The sequence below is a fragment of the Anomaloglossus baeobatrachus genome, chromosome 5 (assembly GCF_048569485.1).
Source record: "Anomaloglossus baeobatrachus isolate aAnoBae1 chromosome 5, aAnoBae1.hap1, whole genome shotgun sequence".
In the NCBI taxonomy this organism is placed as follows: domain Eukaryota; kingdom Metazoa; phylum Chordata; class Amphibia; order Anura; family Aromobatidae; genus Anomaloglossus; species Anomaloglossus baeobatrachus.
In genome coordinates, this window is record NC_134357.1 from 534,200,961 (window position 1) to 534,219,670 (window position 18,710).

General features: G+C 44.8%; 1 protein-coding gene across 1 annotated transcript in view; it reads left to right on the top strand.

Moving 5' to 3' along the window:
- Nucleotides 1-17,497, top strand: part of LOC142312164 (uncharacterized) — a 70,081-nt gene extending 52,584 nt beyond the window's left edge. The window contains exon 9 of the mRNA XM_075351066.1: nucleotides 16,318-17,497. Within this exon, the coding sequence (XP_075207181.1) occupies nucleotides 16,318-17,122 (805 nt within the window). The 3' untranslated portion in view covers nucleotides 17,123-17,497. The remainder of the gene's footprint in view (nucleotides 1-16,317) is intronic.
- Nucleotides 17,498-18,710: the final 1,213 nt, after the last annotated feature.

Below are 18,710 nucleotides of genomic sequence, written 5' to 3' on the forward strand. Positions count from 1 at the left end.
TCTGCTCCGTACACCTCGTACACACACGGCTCTGCTCCGTACACCTCATACACACACGGCTCCGCTTCGTACACCTCGTACACACACGGCTCCGCTTCGTACACACACAGCTCCGCTTCGTACACATCGTACACACACGGCTCCGCTCCGTACACCTCGTACACACACGGCTCTGCTTCGTACACACACAGCTCCGCTTCGTACACATCGTACACACACGGCTCCGCTCCGTACACCTCGTACACACACGGCTCCGCTTCGTACACACACAGCTCCGCTTCGTACACATCGTACACACACGGCTCCGCTCCGTACACCTCGTACACACACGGCTCCGCTCCGTACACCTCGTACACACGTGGCTCCGCTCCGTACACCTCGTACACACGCGGCTCCGCTCCGTACACCTCGTACACACACGGCTCTGCTCTGTACACCTCGTACACACACGGCTCTGCTCTGTACACCTCGTACACACGCGGCTCTGCTACATCCACACTGTAAACCCCTCCTGACCCCACACATAACCTTCCCCTCATCCAGCACCATGACACCCAGCACAGCAGAGTCCTGCATACACTGAGGAGCTGATCATGTGACCCCTGACTCCTCCCCTCCATGTGACATCATCACAGGTCCTGTAAGCACAGAGCAGCCATATATCTAGTGTGCGGCTCTGCAGGAGGAGGTATGTGGAGATGGCTGCAGATGATATTCATTAACAATGATATTTATTGTATTAACAAATAACAAAACACATTTTACAAACCTGATTGTCCTGAATCTTAAAGGGAATCCATCACCACTTTGACCTTTTAAACTGTAAATATGAGTAATGCGATATCAGTCGCCTTGTTGTGGATAAGTCATCATTTATCACTTTATGTAAATGAGCTCTTCCAGGCTATGGGGCAGATGCTGCCTGAAGATAACTCCGCCTCCAGAGATTATGTTAGATAAAAGGGGCGTTACCAGTATGATGTGCTCTTCCTGCAGAGCTGAATGTGATTATATCCGACGCTTCTGCAGGTTCCTCTCAGCTTCAGCCTCCAGCTTGCAGGCAGGCAGTGTTGCAATATTGCTGCAATGAAGCAGAGCTCAGGGAGCTGCAAAAAAAATGCGTTTTTAAGAAGTAAAATGTAATTTCTCCTGTTCTGTGTCAGTTACTTGTATCACACTGGTAACACTCTTTTTATGTAAAATAATCCCTGGAAGTGGAGTTATCTTCCAGGCAGCATCCGCCCCATAGCCTAGAAGAGCTCATTTCTATAAAATGATAAGAGATGATTTATCCACAAGAAGACATCTAATATGAGACAGACCGGTAAGGCTGCTTTCACACATCCGTTTTTTCCTGTGCAGCACAATCTGGCGCTTTGCAGAAAAAACGCAACCATTTTTTTTTTGCCGCCGGTTGCGGTTTTTTTGCATAGACTTACATTAGTGCCGTATTGTGCCGCATGGGCTTGCGTTCCGTCCGTTTTTTTCCGCATGCGGCAGATTTAGCCGATGCGGCAGCCGGATGGAACGTTTTTTTGTCCGGTAAAAAAAAACGCATTGCGCCGCATCCGGCCGATGTGGCGCGATTTGCAATGCATGCCTATGGATGCCATATGCGGCATCCTGCGGCAAACACCGCATCCGGTCGCCGCATGCGTTTTTTTCCACTGCGCATGCTCAGTAGCCTGCCGCAAGCGGCAAAAACCGGACTGGCCGCATATCAAAAACTTATGCAAAGGATGCGGTATTGTCGCCGCATCCGTTGCATAGGTTTTAGAGCCGGATTGGCCGGCTCTGCTAAAACCGGATGTGTAAAACCAGCCTAAGACAATTGTCAGCATTCTATAACCTGTATGCCCATATTACCAGTTTAAAAAGGTCAAAGTGGTGACAGATTCCCTTTAAAGGGAACCTGTCAGGCCCAATATGCACCCATAACCACAAGCAGTTCTGGTTACATACTGCTAATCCCTGCCTAATCGCCCCTGTATCTAGTAGCACAGATAAAGAGATATTTAGAAAAAGTATTTCTAAAGATCTTTTATTTTATGCTAAGTGCGGGGACTAGCCCCAAGGGCGCTGCTTCCCTTTCTAGTCGGCTCCATTAGCCTATTAGTGCGCCCCTGTGGATGTCGCACTCACCTCTCCACTGCCATCGCCACTCGACGCTGGATTTTGGCTCAGTGCGCATGACCCCGGTGTTTGGGTCATGCGCACTACTTCAGTTTGAAGCCAGGACGCGTACACCCGGCTTCATAGTGCGCATGGCCCAAACTCCGGGGTAATGCGCACTGAGCCGAAATCTAGTGTCTGGCAGCGATTGCAGCAGAAAGGTCAGTGAGATCATCCTCTGACGCTGCGCTTTCATTCCCAGGGGCGTGTTAACATGCTAATGGAGCCGACTAGCAAGTGAACTAACGCCCAGTGGACTAGTCCCGCGCTCATTAGCATACAATAAAAGATCTTTAGAAACACTTTTTCTAAAGATATCTTTATCTATGCTACTAGATACAGGGACGGTTAGGCAGCGAATAGCAATATGGACGCAGAACTGCTTGTGGTTCTGGGTGCATATTGGACCTGACAGGTTCCCATTAAGTAGGAAAGGAGGGACAATATTAATTTTGAATGGGGAGAAAATCCAGTTGGTTAACTAGATGTGGGACAGAAAGAAGGGGTAAGTGAAGGGAAGGAATCACCTACTAAAATGGTCAAATGACCAAAAAATCATTATAAAGAAAACAATTATACTTCACTTGAATGATTATAAGATGCATAATAGAAAACCTACTGCTTAAGGCTATTGCATGCTGCATTTTAGTGCATCTTGCATTTTGAGTGCATCTTTTTTCCTGTGGTCACAGAAATGCAGCTTGTGGCCCCAAAAAAACGCATGAAAGAACACTTGTGTTTTGCCGCGTTTTTGTTAATGCGTTTTTTTAAAGGAGAAACAAGATAGGATAGGATAATTGATAGCTAGAATAGATGGTTAGCTAGGTAGATAGATAGAAAAAATAGAAAGAATAGATAAATAGAAAGAACATATAGAATAGATAGAAAGAACATATATGAGTAGAATGAAATAACAGAATAGTTCGATAGATAGAGCAATAGCTAGATTGGGCAGCTGTTTTTGAATTATTTTTTTACTAAAAAAATGACATGGGGTGCCCTTCATTTTTCATATCCAGCACAGGAACAGCAGCAACTGTGGGCTGCAACCCTCAGCTGCCTACTGTACCTTGGCTGGTTATGAAAAATAGAGGAAATCCCACTTTTTTTTTTTATTATTTGATTATTAGTTCTCCCCCATTTTTCTACAACTAGCCAAGATACAGCAGAAAACTAGGGGCTGATGTTATTAGGGTGGGAAGGGCCATGGTTATTTGACCCTATTCAGCCTAACAACAGCAGCCCACAGCTGTCCCAGAAGTGGCACATCCATTAGGCCTGTTTCACACGTCAGTGATTCGGGTACGTTTGTGCTTTTTTTTCTACGTACCAGAATCACTGACATACGCAGACCCATTATAATGAATGGGTCTGCTCACACATCAGTGATTTTTCACTGCACGTGTCTCCGTGCGGCGTACCCGCGTGTCCGTGATTGCCGCACAGAGACATGTCCATTTTTTTCTGGCATCACTGATGTCCCACGGACCACGCAGTGGTGTGGTCCGTGAAACACGTGCCAGAAAAAAACGTGCTTTTAAAATAAAAATCATTTTTACTTACCCGGCTCCAGCGATGTCCTCTGCAGCCCGTGCAGCTTGCTGCTTCTGAGCCGGCTCATTACTGTCGCGCATATTCATGATGCACGACACAGCCGACCCGGAAGCAGCTGCTGCAGGGGTCAGCGCCGGCCGGATGCTGCACCGCGGGAGCGATCAGCACCATGGAGAGCAGGAGCGCGCACAGGTGAGTTAATCTCTAAGTGCAATCACGGGCCACGGAGAACGCAGCCCGGATTGCACTTAGACAACCCACATGTGCCATGATTCACGGCACACGGAGGGACATGTGCGTGTTTTACACGCCAGTGAAAAACGTCAGTGTTTTTCACTGACGTGTGAAACGGGCCTTAGATGTGCCAATTCTGGCGCTGGACCCGCTTCTTCCCATTGTCCCGGTGCAGTGGCAAACAGGGTAAGAAATAGGGTTGATGCTAGCTGGGAATTCCCAGCTGGCATCAAGCCCTGGTTATTAGTAATGGGTGGGCATTTAGCAGACACCCCCATTACGAATTCCATTATTTGAAAGTAATACATTTATTTTATTAGAACAAAAAAAAAACGACTCCATCCCTCGTTGACCAGTTTATTAAAAAAAAATGATTAAAATACAAAAGGTCCAGCGTAATTCATTTCGATGTCCCCCGACGTTTTCCAAAGTCAACCTGAAAAGACATAAAAAGAGAAATTAAATAAACACAAAAGACACTCTCTTTTCCAATTTAATTCCCTGTCAAACCCCTAATCAAGGTCCGCCGTAATCCAAATCTGGAGTGTTCACATCGATCCCTTACGATATAACTGTGTGTGTTTCCCTGCTTTGACCTGAGAACACCTTATAACAGTGATGGCGAACCTATGGCACGCGTGCCACACTGGGCACGCAGAGCCCTTTGTGTTGGCACGCGCGCTGTTGCCACACTGAGCCACATTGAACTGCCGATATGATCGCGCCGACAGCTCAACGTGGAGTTTAACAGAGGAGACATCTTTCCTCCCTCTGACACTCCTCCTCTCCTAGGCCGCAGGCTTGTTGCCTAGGAGACGGAGGAGCGTCACTCAGTAGGCAGCGCCGGTGTCTTGTGGCCGCACGGTGGAGCTGCTGCTAGAAGGTGAGTTTTTTTTTTTTATTTTGCTGTGTGCGGCTGTACCAAGGTGTGGGGACAGTGCCAGCACGGGGCATGGAGAGCACGGGGCATGGAGAGCACGGGGTATATAAACAGAGCACGGGGCATGGAGAGCACGGGGCATATATGGAGAGCACGGGGCATATATGGAGAGCACGGGGCATATATGGAGAGCACGGGGCATATATGGAGAGCACGGGGCATATATGGAGAGCACGGGGCATGGAGAGCACGGGGTATATATGGAGAGCACGGGGCATGGAGAGCACGGGGTATATATGGAGAGCACGGGGCATGGAGAGCACGGGGTATATATGGAGAGCACGGGCATGGAGAGCACGGGGCATGGAGAGCACGGGGCATATATGGAGAGCACGGGGCATGGAGAGCACTGGCATGGAGAGCACAGGGTATATATGGAGAGCACGGGGCATGGAGAGCACGGGGTATATATGGAGAGCACGGGGCATGGAGAGCACGGGGTATATATGGAGAGCACGGGGTATATATGGAGAGCATGGGCATGGAGAGCACGGGTATATATGGAGAGCACGGGGTATATATGGAGAGCACGGGGCATGGAGAGCACGGGGGTATATATGGAGAGCACGGGGTATATATGGAGAGCACGGGGTATATAAACAGCACGGGCATGGAGAGCACGGGGCATGGAGAGCACAGGGCATGGAGAGCACGAGGTATATATGGAGAGCACGGGGCATGGAGAGCATGGAGTATATATGGAGAGCACGGGGTATGGAGAGCACGGGGTATATATGGAGAGCACGGGGTATGGAGAGCACGGGGTATATATGGAGAGCACGGGGTATGGAGAGCACAGGGTATGGAGAGCACGGGGTATATATGGAGAGCACGGGGCATGGAGAGCACGGGGTATATATGGAGAGCACAGGGTATATATGGAGAGCACGGGGTATATATGGAGAGCACGGGGTATATAGAGAGCACGGGACATGAAGAGCATGGGGTATATATGGAGAGCACGGGGCATGGAGAGCACGGGGTATATATGGAGAGCACGGGGCATGGAGAGCACGGGGTATATAAACAGAGCACGGTGCATGGAGAGCACGGGGCATGGAGAGCACGGGGCATGGAGCGCACGGGGGAAACATGGGAGCACGGGGCATATAAACAGAGCACGGGGCATACAAACAGAGCACGGGGCATGCAGACAGAACACGGGGCATACTGACAGAGCACGGGGCATACTGACAGAGCACGGGGCATACTGACAGAGCACGGGGCATACTGACAGAGCACGGGGCATACAGACAGAGCACGGGGCATACAGACAGAGCACGGGGCATACAGACAGAGCACGGGGCATACAGACAGAGCACGGGGCATACAGACAGAGCACGGGGCATACAGACAGAGCACGGGGCATACAGACAGAGCACGGGGCATACAGACAGAGCACGGGGCATACAGACAGAGCACGGGGCAAACAGAGCACGGGGCAAACATGGAGAGCACGGAGCAAACATGGAGAGCACGGAGCAAACATGGAGAGCACGGAGCAAACATGGAGAGCACGGAGCAAACATGGAGAGCACGGGGCAAACATGGAGAGCACGGGGCAAACATGGAGAGCACGGGGCAAACATGGAGAGCACGGGGCAAACATGGAGAGCACGGGGCAAACATGGCTGCAAGGATGGGGGAAACGTGCAAAGATGGAGAGAAACGTGCAAAGATGGGGGAAACATGGCTGGAAGGATGGGGGAAACATGACTGCAGGGATGGGGGGAAACAAGACTGCAAGGATGGGGGAAACAAGACTGCAAGGATGGGGGAAACAAGACTGCAAGGATGGGGGGGAAACAAGACTGCAAGGATGGGGGGGAAACAAGACTGCAAGGATGGGGGGGAAACAAGACTGCAAGGATGGGGGGAAACAAGACTGCAAGGATGGGGGGAAACATGACTGCAAGGATGGGGGAAACATGACTGCAAGGATGGGGGAAACATGACTGCAAGGATGGGGGAAACATGACTGCAAGGATGGGGGAAACATGCAAGGATGGGGGAAACATGCAAGGATGGTGGAAACATGCAAGGATGGGGGAAACATGCAAGGATGGGGTACATTTAGCAGGAAGGGGAACACGCCAGGAAGGGGTACATTTACCAGTATGGGGGATACATTTACCTGAATGGGGGGAAACATGAAAGGATGGGGGAAAACATGCCAGGATAGGAGGGGGAACATGAACATGCCAGGATGAGGAACATTTAGCAGAAAGGGTGACATTTATCAGGATGGGGTACATTTACCAGGAAAGGGGACATTTACCAGTATAAGGGAACATGCCTGGATGAGGTACATTTACCAGGATGGGGTCATTTGACAGCATGGGGGAACATGCCAGGATGGGATACATTTACAATGATGGGGTACATTTACCAGGAATGGGGTACATTTACCAGGAATGGGGCAATGATGTGGACAAATATACCAGAATGTAGGAAATATATATCAGGATGGGGGACATGTTTACCAGGAAGTGGCCAGGAAGGGGGACATAACTACACAATGAAGGGGAGGGGGCAACTCGTACGTCTTTATGGGATTTCAAGATGTTCAGACTTTGAAATGTAGATGTGGATTACAGGGTGACATCTGATTGCGTTCCATGCTAAAATCTCTGTCTAATCTGCTGCAATTTTTTCCAGAAAGATCAATCCAACTGCTGTGTCTGGAAAGGGCAGGGGCTCAGCTTCAATGTGTGGTAAACAGGCGTGATGCCCCTTGCTGAGGAGAAGACTGCAAAGGTAAGGTTAAAATCAACTATTTACATAATAGGATTGGTTGGCACTTCGGGAAAAAAAATGGATTTAGGGCTACAGTTTGGGCACTCGGCCTGTAAAAGGTTCGCCATGACTGCCTTATAAGGTCAGTCCACGTCACTACACACACAACAGTCTGTGTGAGAACCTGCAGGGTCAGACAGTAACGTCACGGGGTCAAGTGACTTTATTCACCTGACTCTGTGACGCCACTGCCGCGCAATATAGCGACCTGCGACTGGGTCGCCCGGCACTGACGTCACGGAGTTAGGCGATTCCATTATGAACTCGCCTCTCCTGACCCTGTGATGTGCGATCCGGTGCCGATTTCGCGGGTTGCTCGGCAGTGACATCACTGCTGATCGCGCAGCTCACTTCAGTCACTGCTTGAACCTCCCCGCGGGCGCTCATTTTCTATGGAGGCTCAGTGTGAATTCAGATGTAGAAGTGCTGGAAGCGTTATGGGAACTCGTGTGGATGAAGTTGGAACTGCAGAGGTGTTTTAGGGGTTAATAAAATGGTGAAAGGTGTTGCTTTTTTTGTCTTTTATTTTAAATAAAGGATTTTTTTTAGGTGTTTGTGTTTATTTTCACTTACAGATTAGTAATGGGAGGTCTCATAAACACCTCCCATTACTAATCTAGGGCTTAGTGGCAATTGTGGGCTGTTATTAACTCCTTATTACCCTGATTGTTACTGCATCACGGCAATCAGGAAGAGGCGGGTAAAGTGTCGGGACTGTTGCATCTAATGGATGTGACAACTTCGGGCTGCTGCAGACTATTTTTAGGTTGGGGGGACAATAACTATGGGAGTCTCCAGCTGTCGGGCTTTATCAATGCTGGGTATCAAAATTGGGGGGAGGGGGGGAATGCAAGCTGTTTTTTTAATTATTTGTTTAAATAATAATTAAAAAAAGCCACATGCAGTTCCTCTGATTTTGTTACAGAGCCAAGATACGGCTGGGGCTGCAGCCTGTAACCATATGCTTTATCCGTGCCAAGTATCATAAGATGGGGATCCCTACGCCAATTTCTTTATTTATTTTTATACCACAATAGTGACCCGCAGACAGCGCGTGTGATTGGTTGCAGTCAGGCACTGTCACATAGGCTGGGGGCGCCTCTGACTGCAACCAATCACAAGATGCAAAGAATCCGGCACTCAGATGTATTAAAATGAGAAAAAAGGTCCCTTTAATTGGCTGCACCATGGCTAGTGTACAAATTTAATTGACGTTTCGGTCTCCCCGACCTTTCTCACAAATACACTGTCAGTAGTGCTTGTGATGGCTCCTGTGCTGATGAGCCTATTGGAATGCCTGGGCATTGCGACAGATTGCTGGGGAATCTTTTGTTTAATTTCAATACATCTGAATGCCAGATTCTTTGCATCTTATACTACGTGGATGGACCCTATCTGGGCACCAGTCATAACTCCAGGAGTGCCGTACTTCCAATATTATCATGCAACCAATCACAGACACCAGGATGGACATGGGCAGGGAAAGTATTGCATATGGATGAGCAATAAAGAGCGGCCCCGGAAGAAGAATGAGTTGCCGTGGGAGCCATTACAGCTGTGCCGGAGGCTCGGTAAGTCATTCTTATTTGCTTTATTTTTCCTTGATTTTTTTAATATTTTTTTTTATTTCCTCAGTGCCAGATCCGGATCATTAACGGAATTTCCTAAGAATTCTGGGCCCGGGTATGGCACTCGGGTACGTTTGAAACCACGCACATCGAGACTGTTGCAGTCCGGGTCTGCCCATCACTAATTACTACTAACATCTGGTAATAAATTGATGTTAATAACACCTTTAGGCATATAGTTTCTTAGAAAATTGATGACGTTATCCAATACTTTTCACCTGCTGTATGTGTGATTGGGGGGGACATAACTGCTTTGGAATCATGCACCAGGATTTTCAACCTTGCAAAATGACAAAAATGTAATATCAATCACAATTATGGATATATCATAGTTGTATTTGGTGTAATTAAGACGATACAAGTATGGTTGGAAATATTGTAATCATATTATTTCACTTTCACTAGGAGGCAATTGTGTGACAAAATATAATTTAGAATCATGCTCACTCACATCTTTCCATGCCTATAGTTAACCATCCATCTCATCCATCTGACCAGAAAGAATGGTGGAAGGTGTGGATGAGACCCTTTATATTATATCCTCCACAAAAAAATCATTGTCAGAACTCAGCAAGACAACATGAAGTTAAGATCTGTCTTAATTTCCACTGTTGTCTCACAGGACTAGTCTTTAAGATGGTTCTGTATTTAATGTCATGCCTCACATTCGGGACTTGATCTGGTGACCATGTGCTGCATGGTCAGTTTCCTGCTGAACCACAGCCTTGTCAGTCCCTGTCTAAATGCTGATTGTCTTTTACCTTTGCATCTATTCTTTTGGTTTGTGGTTATCAGGTGTTCTCATTTGCTCATTTTCTCTGTCCTATCACATCTTGGGTGGGTCTATTTATATGGTCCTTATACTAGCCTTCTCTGCTGGCTATATTTCTGAGTGGATTACTGCTAAGGCGTTCCAGCCCTGCAGCTAAGTGATATAGGCAGAGACCAGTGTTCTTTTCTAATTGTATACTCAATTGCCTTTCCTACACCTATCTTTTGTTTTCAGCTTGATTGTTAGATGTTTACCATTGCTTTTATTTATTATTTCTCCTTTTTGTGCTTGTGCACATGGTTTATGTTTCCTCACCTTGGGACCTTGCCTATCTCTGTGCACTTCTCCTATCTTGGTTTATAGTGCTTAACAACTTTCCCTGTGGTTCTTCAGGAAGTATGTGGAAGTACTACACTGTGTGCAGAATTATTAGGCAAATGAATATTTTGATCACATGATACTTTTTATACATGTTGTCCTATTCCAAACTGTATAGGCTTGAGAGCCAACTACCAATTAAGTAAATCAGGTGATGTGTAGCTCTGTAATGAGGAAGGGTGTGGTGTAATGACAGCCACGCCCTATATAAGGTGTGCTTAATTATTAGGCAACTTCCTTTCCTTTGGCAAAATGGGTCAGAAGAGAGATTTGACAGGCTCTGAAAAGTCCAAAATCTTGCAGAGGGATGCAGCAGTCTTGAAATTGCCAAACCTTTAAAGCATGATCACTGAACAATCAAGCGTTTCATGGCAAATAGCCAAGAGGGTTGCAAAAAAGGCGCAAAATAACTGCCCATGAATTGGGGAAAATCAGCGTGAAGCTGCCAAAATGCCATTTGCCGCCAGTTTGTCCATATTTGAGAGCTGCAACGTTACTGGAGTATCAAAAAGCACAAGGTGTGCCATACTCGGGGACATGGCCAAGGTAATGAAGGCTGAAAAACGACCACCTTTTAACAAGAAACATAAGATAAAACGTCATGACTGGGCCAAGAAATATTTTAAGACTGATTTTTCAAAGGTTTTATGGACTGATGAAATGAGAGTGACTCTTGATGGGCCAGATGGATGGGCCAGAGGCTGGATCAGTAAAGGGCAGAGAGCTCTACTACGACTCAGACACCAGCTAGGTGGAGGTGGGGTACTGGTATGGACTGGTATCATCAAAGATGAACTTGTGGGACCTTTTCGGGTTGAGGATGGAGTGAAGCTCAACTCCCAGACCTACTGCCAGTTTCTGGAAGACAACTTCTTCTAGCAGTGGTACAGGAAGACGTCGTTATTGTTCAAGAAAAACATGATTTTCATACAGGACAATGCTCCATCACACGCATCCAACTACTCCACAGTGTGGCTGGCCAGTAAAGATCTAAAAGATGAAAAAATAATGACCTGGCCTCCTTGTTCACCTGATCTGAACCCCATAGAAAACCTGTGGTTCCTCATAAAATGTGAGATCTACAGGGAGGGAAAACAGTACACCTCTCACAACAGTGCCTGGGAGGCTGTGGTGGCTGCTGCACGCAATACATCATAAACAGATCAAGCAACTGACAGAATCTATGGATGGTCGGCTGTTGAGTGTCATCATAAAGAAAGGTGGCTATATTGGTCACTAATTTTTTGAGGGTTTTGTTTTTGCATGTCAGAAATGTTTATTTCTAAATTTTGTGCAGTTATATTGGTTTACCTGGTGAAAATAAACAAGTGAGATGGAAATATATTTGTTTTTTATTAAGTTGCCTAATAATTCTGCACAGTAACAGTTACCTGCACAAGTTCTAAAAAAAAGCACTCCAACTTCCAAAAATATTAAGCTTTGATATTTAAGAGTCTTTTGGGTTGATTGAAAACATAGTTGTTGATCAATAAAAAAAAAAATCCTCTAAAATACAACTTGCCTAATATTTCTGCACACGGTGTAGATGGCTTTTTAGGCAAATAGGTCAACGTTGTGGGTTTCTAGTGCTATGGCTAGGGATATTCCAGCCAGTGCACGACCCATAGGGGCTGTGCAGCTAGGGATATTAGTGTGTAAGGGAACCAGTAGGGTGCAGGTGTGGCTGCATTGAGATAGGTGTTATTTACTTTTTACCGGTGTTGGAATACTTATGTGCATAACATTTTACCAGTTTATTTTAGTACCATTTTGCCTTGTGTGTATGTCTTTTTATTTTTTCATTGTGTTTTTAAGCAATGTATATTAAATGTAAAATTTAATTTAGTTTGTTCCTTGCTGTTCCAAAAGAACCCACAACAATGAAGAATTTAAATAATAACGTGGTTGTGTGACCCTGTTTATGCCAGAGTGCAGGAAGACTACCTTCAGGCAGTTCAGAAAGTTACATGTACAAGTGTGACACACAGGGCAAGCGTCTCACTGGACTATCAAAATGCCAACTGGTATCTGTAAGAAGTGTGGAGTGGATGTGTGAAATGGCTGTAGTCTGCGCTTAGCTCATAGTGATACTGCGGGAGGTGAGTGAACGAGTTAGTGTAAGAAGCGGAGTCCCCCTTTATAGTCACATCTGAGTCACGAGTGCAGCAAGTGGGAGGTGTTCATGACATTCTAGTGTATATGATTCATGAATATATCAACCCATTACATCTTATTATATGTTCTCCTTATTATCGTTCATAATTTAATTTTATTATTATTGGAATTCTTTATGATTTTATATAGACTAATCTTCTACCCATTCAGGTCCCTACAATATTGAATCTTATTCGTGGATATCTTTCATATATTTTTTATGATTGCCCCGTCAAGTATGGATGAGTACAGGGACAAGATAGCACAGAGGATATTACAGCTCACCCTAGAGATCCTCTTCCGGCTTACTGGAGAGGTGAGAGATTCTGATGACGTCACATTACATCATTCTTATCTATGGGAATAACAGATGGAAAGAACTGGAGAGGTGAGGTCTCTGGAAATGTCTGTAGTGAGATTTATTAATGTGTCTCTCCATAACCAGGATTACACAGTGGTGAAGAAGACCTCTAGTGAGCACTATCTGGACCCTGTGTCTGAGGGATGGGGAAGATCCCTGATCCCAATCATAGGGCCTTCACCTCACCCCCAGAGACATGAGGACATCAATGACCAGAAGATCCTAGAACTCACCTACAAGATGATTGAGCTGCTGATTGGAGAGGTGACACTGCTGGGAATGCTGGGATATTATACAGTAACGCTATTAAGGGATTGGAGGGATGACGGTATCATTGTATGTGTCAGGTTCCTATAAGATGTCACGATGTTGCCGTTTATTTCTCCATGGATGAGTGGGAGTATTTAGAAGGACACCAAGATCTGTACAAGGAAATCATGATGGAGGATCCCAAGTCCCTCACATCACCAGGTAATAGACAGAACTAAATACACGCGGCCTATAATTATCTTTATTTAAAGGAATGAATTCAGTCCCTGTATGTGTTTCCTCCAGTTTTATTTAGTGAGAGGGCAAAACCAGAGAGATGCCCCCATCCTCTTCTTCCACAGGACTGTAAACAGGAAGATCCCAATGTTCCTCAGGATTATCAGGTAGATGGAGAGAAGGTGTCATGAAATCTCCCTATGATGTGTAGACGGCTGTGAAGGACTTGTGCTCAGTCTTGTTTTATCCTCCAATATTATATGTTTTAAACTTGTGTAATGAGAACGGTGGAGATGGCAGGATTAGAGCTGATCATAGATGTGACTTTTACATCTGTCTGTGACTTTCACAATATTTGTTTCAGGCTGAAGATCTGACCCATATTAATACTACAGAGACATATGTGAGGGGTGATGAGTGGTGTAAAGGTGAGATTCCTACAGATAACCGCCCAGGTGAGTAGTAACCACTAAATGCAGAGAAGTCACAGATTCTTCTCAATCGTCGTCTGTGGTTGCTTTATCAGTGAAATAGTCCCCCATATCCCAATTAATTTACCACAAATACATGATCCCCCATCCAAAACTGACCTTATTACTTTGGGTATTAATAGTCCTTCTGTTGGAGTTTAATTGGTTTTGGTAACAGCTTACAGCCCGGAGTATCCATCCTGTCCTTGGTATTAGAATATGATGACCCTAAATTGCCTAGATCATATGATCTTTTTCAATGCCTCCTAAAATGTAGATAGAATAAAAAAAAGGACCGTGATTAATACATAAAGAGTAGAGATGAGCGAAACTTAGGTTCAGGGTTTGGGCACGGAAAATGACGTGAAAATCCCTGTGGTGAGTATCGTGCTGTTCTTCTGTCTGTCTGATGCCCCACTTTGTCCGCGCTGCTGAAAGTGTTTGTTCGTCTCAAATTTGATTTACAGTCAGCATTCTAAGCTGTATTGTTCATGTAGAATTAAAAAAAAACAAAAAAAAAAACAAACACCACCCACCTCAGGAAGGGTTTTGCTTTTGGCGCAAGGCAAAACACTTCTGGAGGTGGGTGGGCGATGTTGTTTTTTTAATTCTCCATAAACAATACAGCTCGGAACGCTGATTGTAAGTCAAATTTGAGACGAATAAACCCTTCCAGCAGTACGGACAAAGCGAGGCATCGGACAGAAGCACAGCTCGATACTCACCCCGGTGATTTTCACATAATTTTCCAAACTCGAACCCCAAGCCTGAGGTTCGCTCATCTCCAGAGGCAGAACAAACAAAAAGGATCAAACATCACTGGTTCATGCTCTTAGTTCAACTCCTGGATTGTGAAGTGTTTTCGTTCTCAATGATTGAATTTTGCTACATAACCTCTAATTTTTATGAATATTTTTGAATTTTTTAAAAAATACACTTTAAAGGGAATCTGTCAACAGGATTTGCAATGCAAAGGGACAGTATGCTGGAAGGGTTAAAAAAAAAATATGTGCTTCTGTTATCTGTGTGCAAGCTATTGTTTACTCTTACTAAAAAGATTATTGCTCTGTGATTAAAGGCCACGTCTGCTAGCAACATCGCTGCTGAGGCACGACTTTTGTGACGCAACAGCAATGTTGCTAGCGATGTTGCTGTGTGTGACATCCAGCAACAACCTGGCCCCTGCTGTGAGGTCGCTGGTTGTTGCTGAATGTCCTGGACCATTTTTTAGTTGTTGCTCTCCCGCTGTGAAGCACACATCGCTGTGTGTGACAGCGAGAGAGCAACAACTGAATGTGCAGTGAGCAGGGAGCCGGCTTCTACAGACGCTGGTAACCAATGTGAATATCGGGTAACCAAGAAGTCCTTTCCATGGTTACCCGATATTTACCTTCGTTACCAGCGTCCGCCGCTCTCACGCTGCCAGTGCCGGCTCCCTGCTCCCTGCACACATAGCCAGACTACACATCGGGTAATTAACCCGATGTGTACTCTGGCTAGGAGTGCAGGGAGCCAGCACTAAGCGGTATGCGCTGGTAACCAAGGTAAATATCGGGTTGGTTACACGATATTTACCTTAGTTACCAAGCGCAGCATCGCTTCCACGCGTCGCTGGGGGCTGGTCACTGGTTGCTGGTGAGATCTGCCTGTTTGACAGCTCACCAGCAACCTGTGTAGCGACGCTCCAGCGATCCCTGCCAGGTCAGGTTGCTGGTGGGATCGCTGGAGCGTTGCTTAGTGTGACGGTACCTTAGCACTGGTGTGACTTCTCCTTGTGTAGAGTAGACTGGCATGACCCCTGCTGTAATTGACGCCTAACAGTCAATACACAATATCTACTAAGCCTGGTGTGGGCGGGGACAGCTCCCAGCTCTGCTACACTCAATTCTGAGATAAAGTCAGAACAGCTGCACCCAGTAATCTAAGATAAACATGGTTAGTTTCAGAATCTTTTTGCCTACATTATGATGCGTTCAGATAAAGTAGCAAAAGCCTGGTAACAGGTTCCCTTTAAGGCTTTTTTTTTTTCAAAACTAATAATCTTTATTCTTGGCAGGTGACTGTACCAGGATATCAGAGGGACAACTCACATCTGCAATTTTTATATCAGATGACTTTGATTTCAAACAGGAAATAACTGAAGTGAAAGACATTATTCTAGATACACCTACATCCCTTCACATTAAAGATCTATCATCTGATGTTTTTAAACAGGTCTTTTTTTCAAATTCATCACAGACCATTGAGAAAAATATAAGTCATAAACGAGGCATTGAAAATCAATCTTCTGTTACAGCAAATAATCAATTTACAAGTGTAGACTATGGAAACAGTTTGTCCCTCAAAATGTCTTTTGTTACAGATCAAACATTTCACACAGATAAGAAAAGATTTTCTTCTTCACAGTGTGGGAAATATTTTAACCAAAAATCAGAGCATGCTAGGCGTGACAGAGTTTATTCAGGGGAGAAGCCGCATTCATGTTCAGAATGTGTGAAATGTTTTGTAAATAAATCATCTCTTGTTACACACCAGAGAAGTCACACAGGGGAGAAGCCATATTTGTGTTCAGAATGTGGGAAATGTTTTGCAGATAAATCACATTTTGTGAGACATCACAAGTTACACACAGGAGAGAAGCCTTTTTCTTGTTCTGAATGTGGGAAATCTTTTGTAGATAAATCAACTCTTGTTATACACCAGAGAATTCACACAGGAAATAAGCCATATTCCTGTTCAGAATGTGGGAAATGTTTTGTAGATAAAGCAACTCTCATTATACACCAGAGAACTCACACAGGCGAGAAGCCACATTCATGTTCAGAATGCGGGAAATGTTTTGCAGATAAATCAAACCTTGTTAAGCATGAGAAAATACACAGAGGGGAGAAGGCATCTTCATGCTCAGAATGTGGGAAATGTTTTGCAGATAAAACACATCTTGTAATACATCAGAGAACTCACACAGGGGAGAAGCCATTTTCTTGTTCAGAATGTGGGAAACATTTTAAGCAGAAATCATATCTTATTATTCACCAGAGAACTCACACAGGAGAGAAGCCATATACATGTTTAGAATGTGGAAAATGTTTTAATCGAAAATCAATTTTAATAGTCCATAAGAGAACTCACACAGGTGAGAATCTATTTCATGTTCAGAATATGGGAAATGTTTAACCCACAAATTTATTCTTCATCATCAAAAAGCTCACACAGTAGACAAGAAAAAAAAACAAATAGAGTCAAAGTGATGTCAAGTAAAAGAGAAAGGAATTTACCTTCAAATTAATACTATATGCAGTTATTAATAGGCATCTATTGTCTAAAAAAACAATATTCTCAGAAAATTGAATAGTTTACATTGTTAAATATTTATATATTCACTACATGGAGTAGAGTATTGCAACCCTATTTTCTTCTCCCCCAAAAGTACTCAACATTTCCTCCTCCCCCTATTAACTCCCAATCTCCGTGATCTGCCTACCATTACACTATCTGACAATCTACAATCTCGATGTTTTAACAAACTTCTGTAACTTTTCTCTATACTACAATAATAAATGTGTTCATATCTCAAATTACTATTTACTTATATGATCCATTGCTTCTGTGTAATTCCTCCAGTGAAGATAGGGTACGCACAGAAATACTTGTCCTGACTCCCCTGAGGTTGTGCAATTGTAGGTACAACAGTAAAGACAAATAATGGAGAAAACCGTGGCTTACTGCTCCACCCACAGAAATGAAGATAATCAGTTCCCAAGGAAAAACAAATAGATTGTGCAAACCAAAAATCAAGTTCCTTATATTCCTTATTTGTAGGAAAATCTGGTGTGTTCCATTTTTATAAATCACTTTTAGTGCTAAGTATACTAGTTTTTCACCATCATTAGGAACCAATTCACCTTTCTATACTCTAATACACATATTACTGGGTTTAACGGTACTTTGATCTCAGAGTAACATTCTTCCTTGGGGAAAGTAACATGCCAATGTAAGGAGACTTATAGGCCATGCAATGCTTCTCTAGAAAATTAAATATGCAAATTGCCCCTTCAGATACGAGGAGAACTTGAATTTTAGTGCCATCTATTGGAAGTAGCAATCCTATAACTCAATATTGACCCTTTAGGCTATGTGCGCACTTACCGGATTTTGCCGCGGATTTTCCACGGATTTGCTGCATGTTTCGCTGCAGAAAATGTTCATAACATCTCTGCAGTGAATCACCAGCAAATCCTATGGAGAAAAAAAATCCTGTGCGCACTGGGCGGAATTTGACAGCTGCATGTTTTGCTGCGGGAATCCCGCAGCAAAAACAAGTGCATGTCACTTCTTTTCCGCACATCGCTGCGGGATTTCACTCCATTGACTCCAATGTTAATCATGAAATCCCGCAGGGAATAACGCAGGCAGCAAATTCTGTGCGGTTCACTGCGTTTTCCTGCGTTATTCCCTGCGGCATTTCGCGGTTTACCTCCGGTAATGTGCATCGCTTGTCTGCGGTTTTGCAGGGAAGTGATGTCATTACAGGAAGAGGAAGCCGTGCAGAGAGTAAACACACACACATCACAGACATCACAGACACATAGAACACATAGACACAGACACATAGAACACACATAGAAAGAAAACGGAAATATAGAAAACAAAGAACGTGGGCTCCGCTGCATATTTACCTTCCAGCCGAGGTAAGCACACAGCGGCGGGCCGGTATTCTCAGGCTGGGGAGGGAGAGGGGCAGGGATAATGTCCCCTGCCTCAC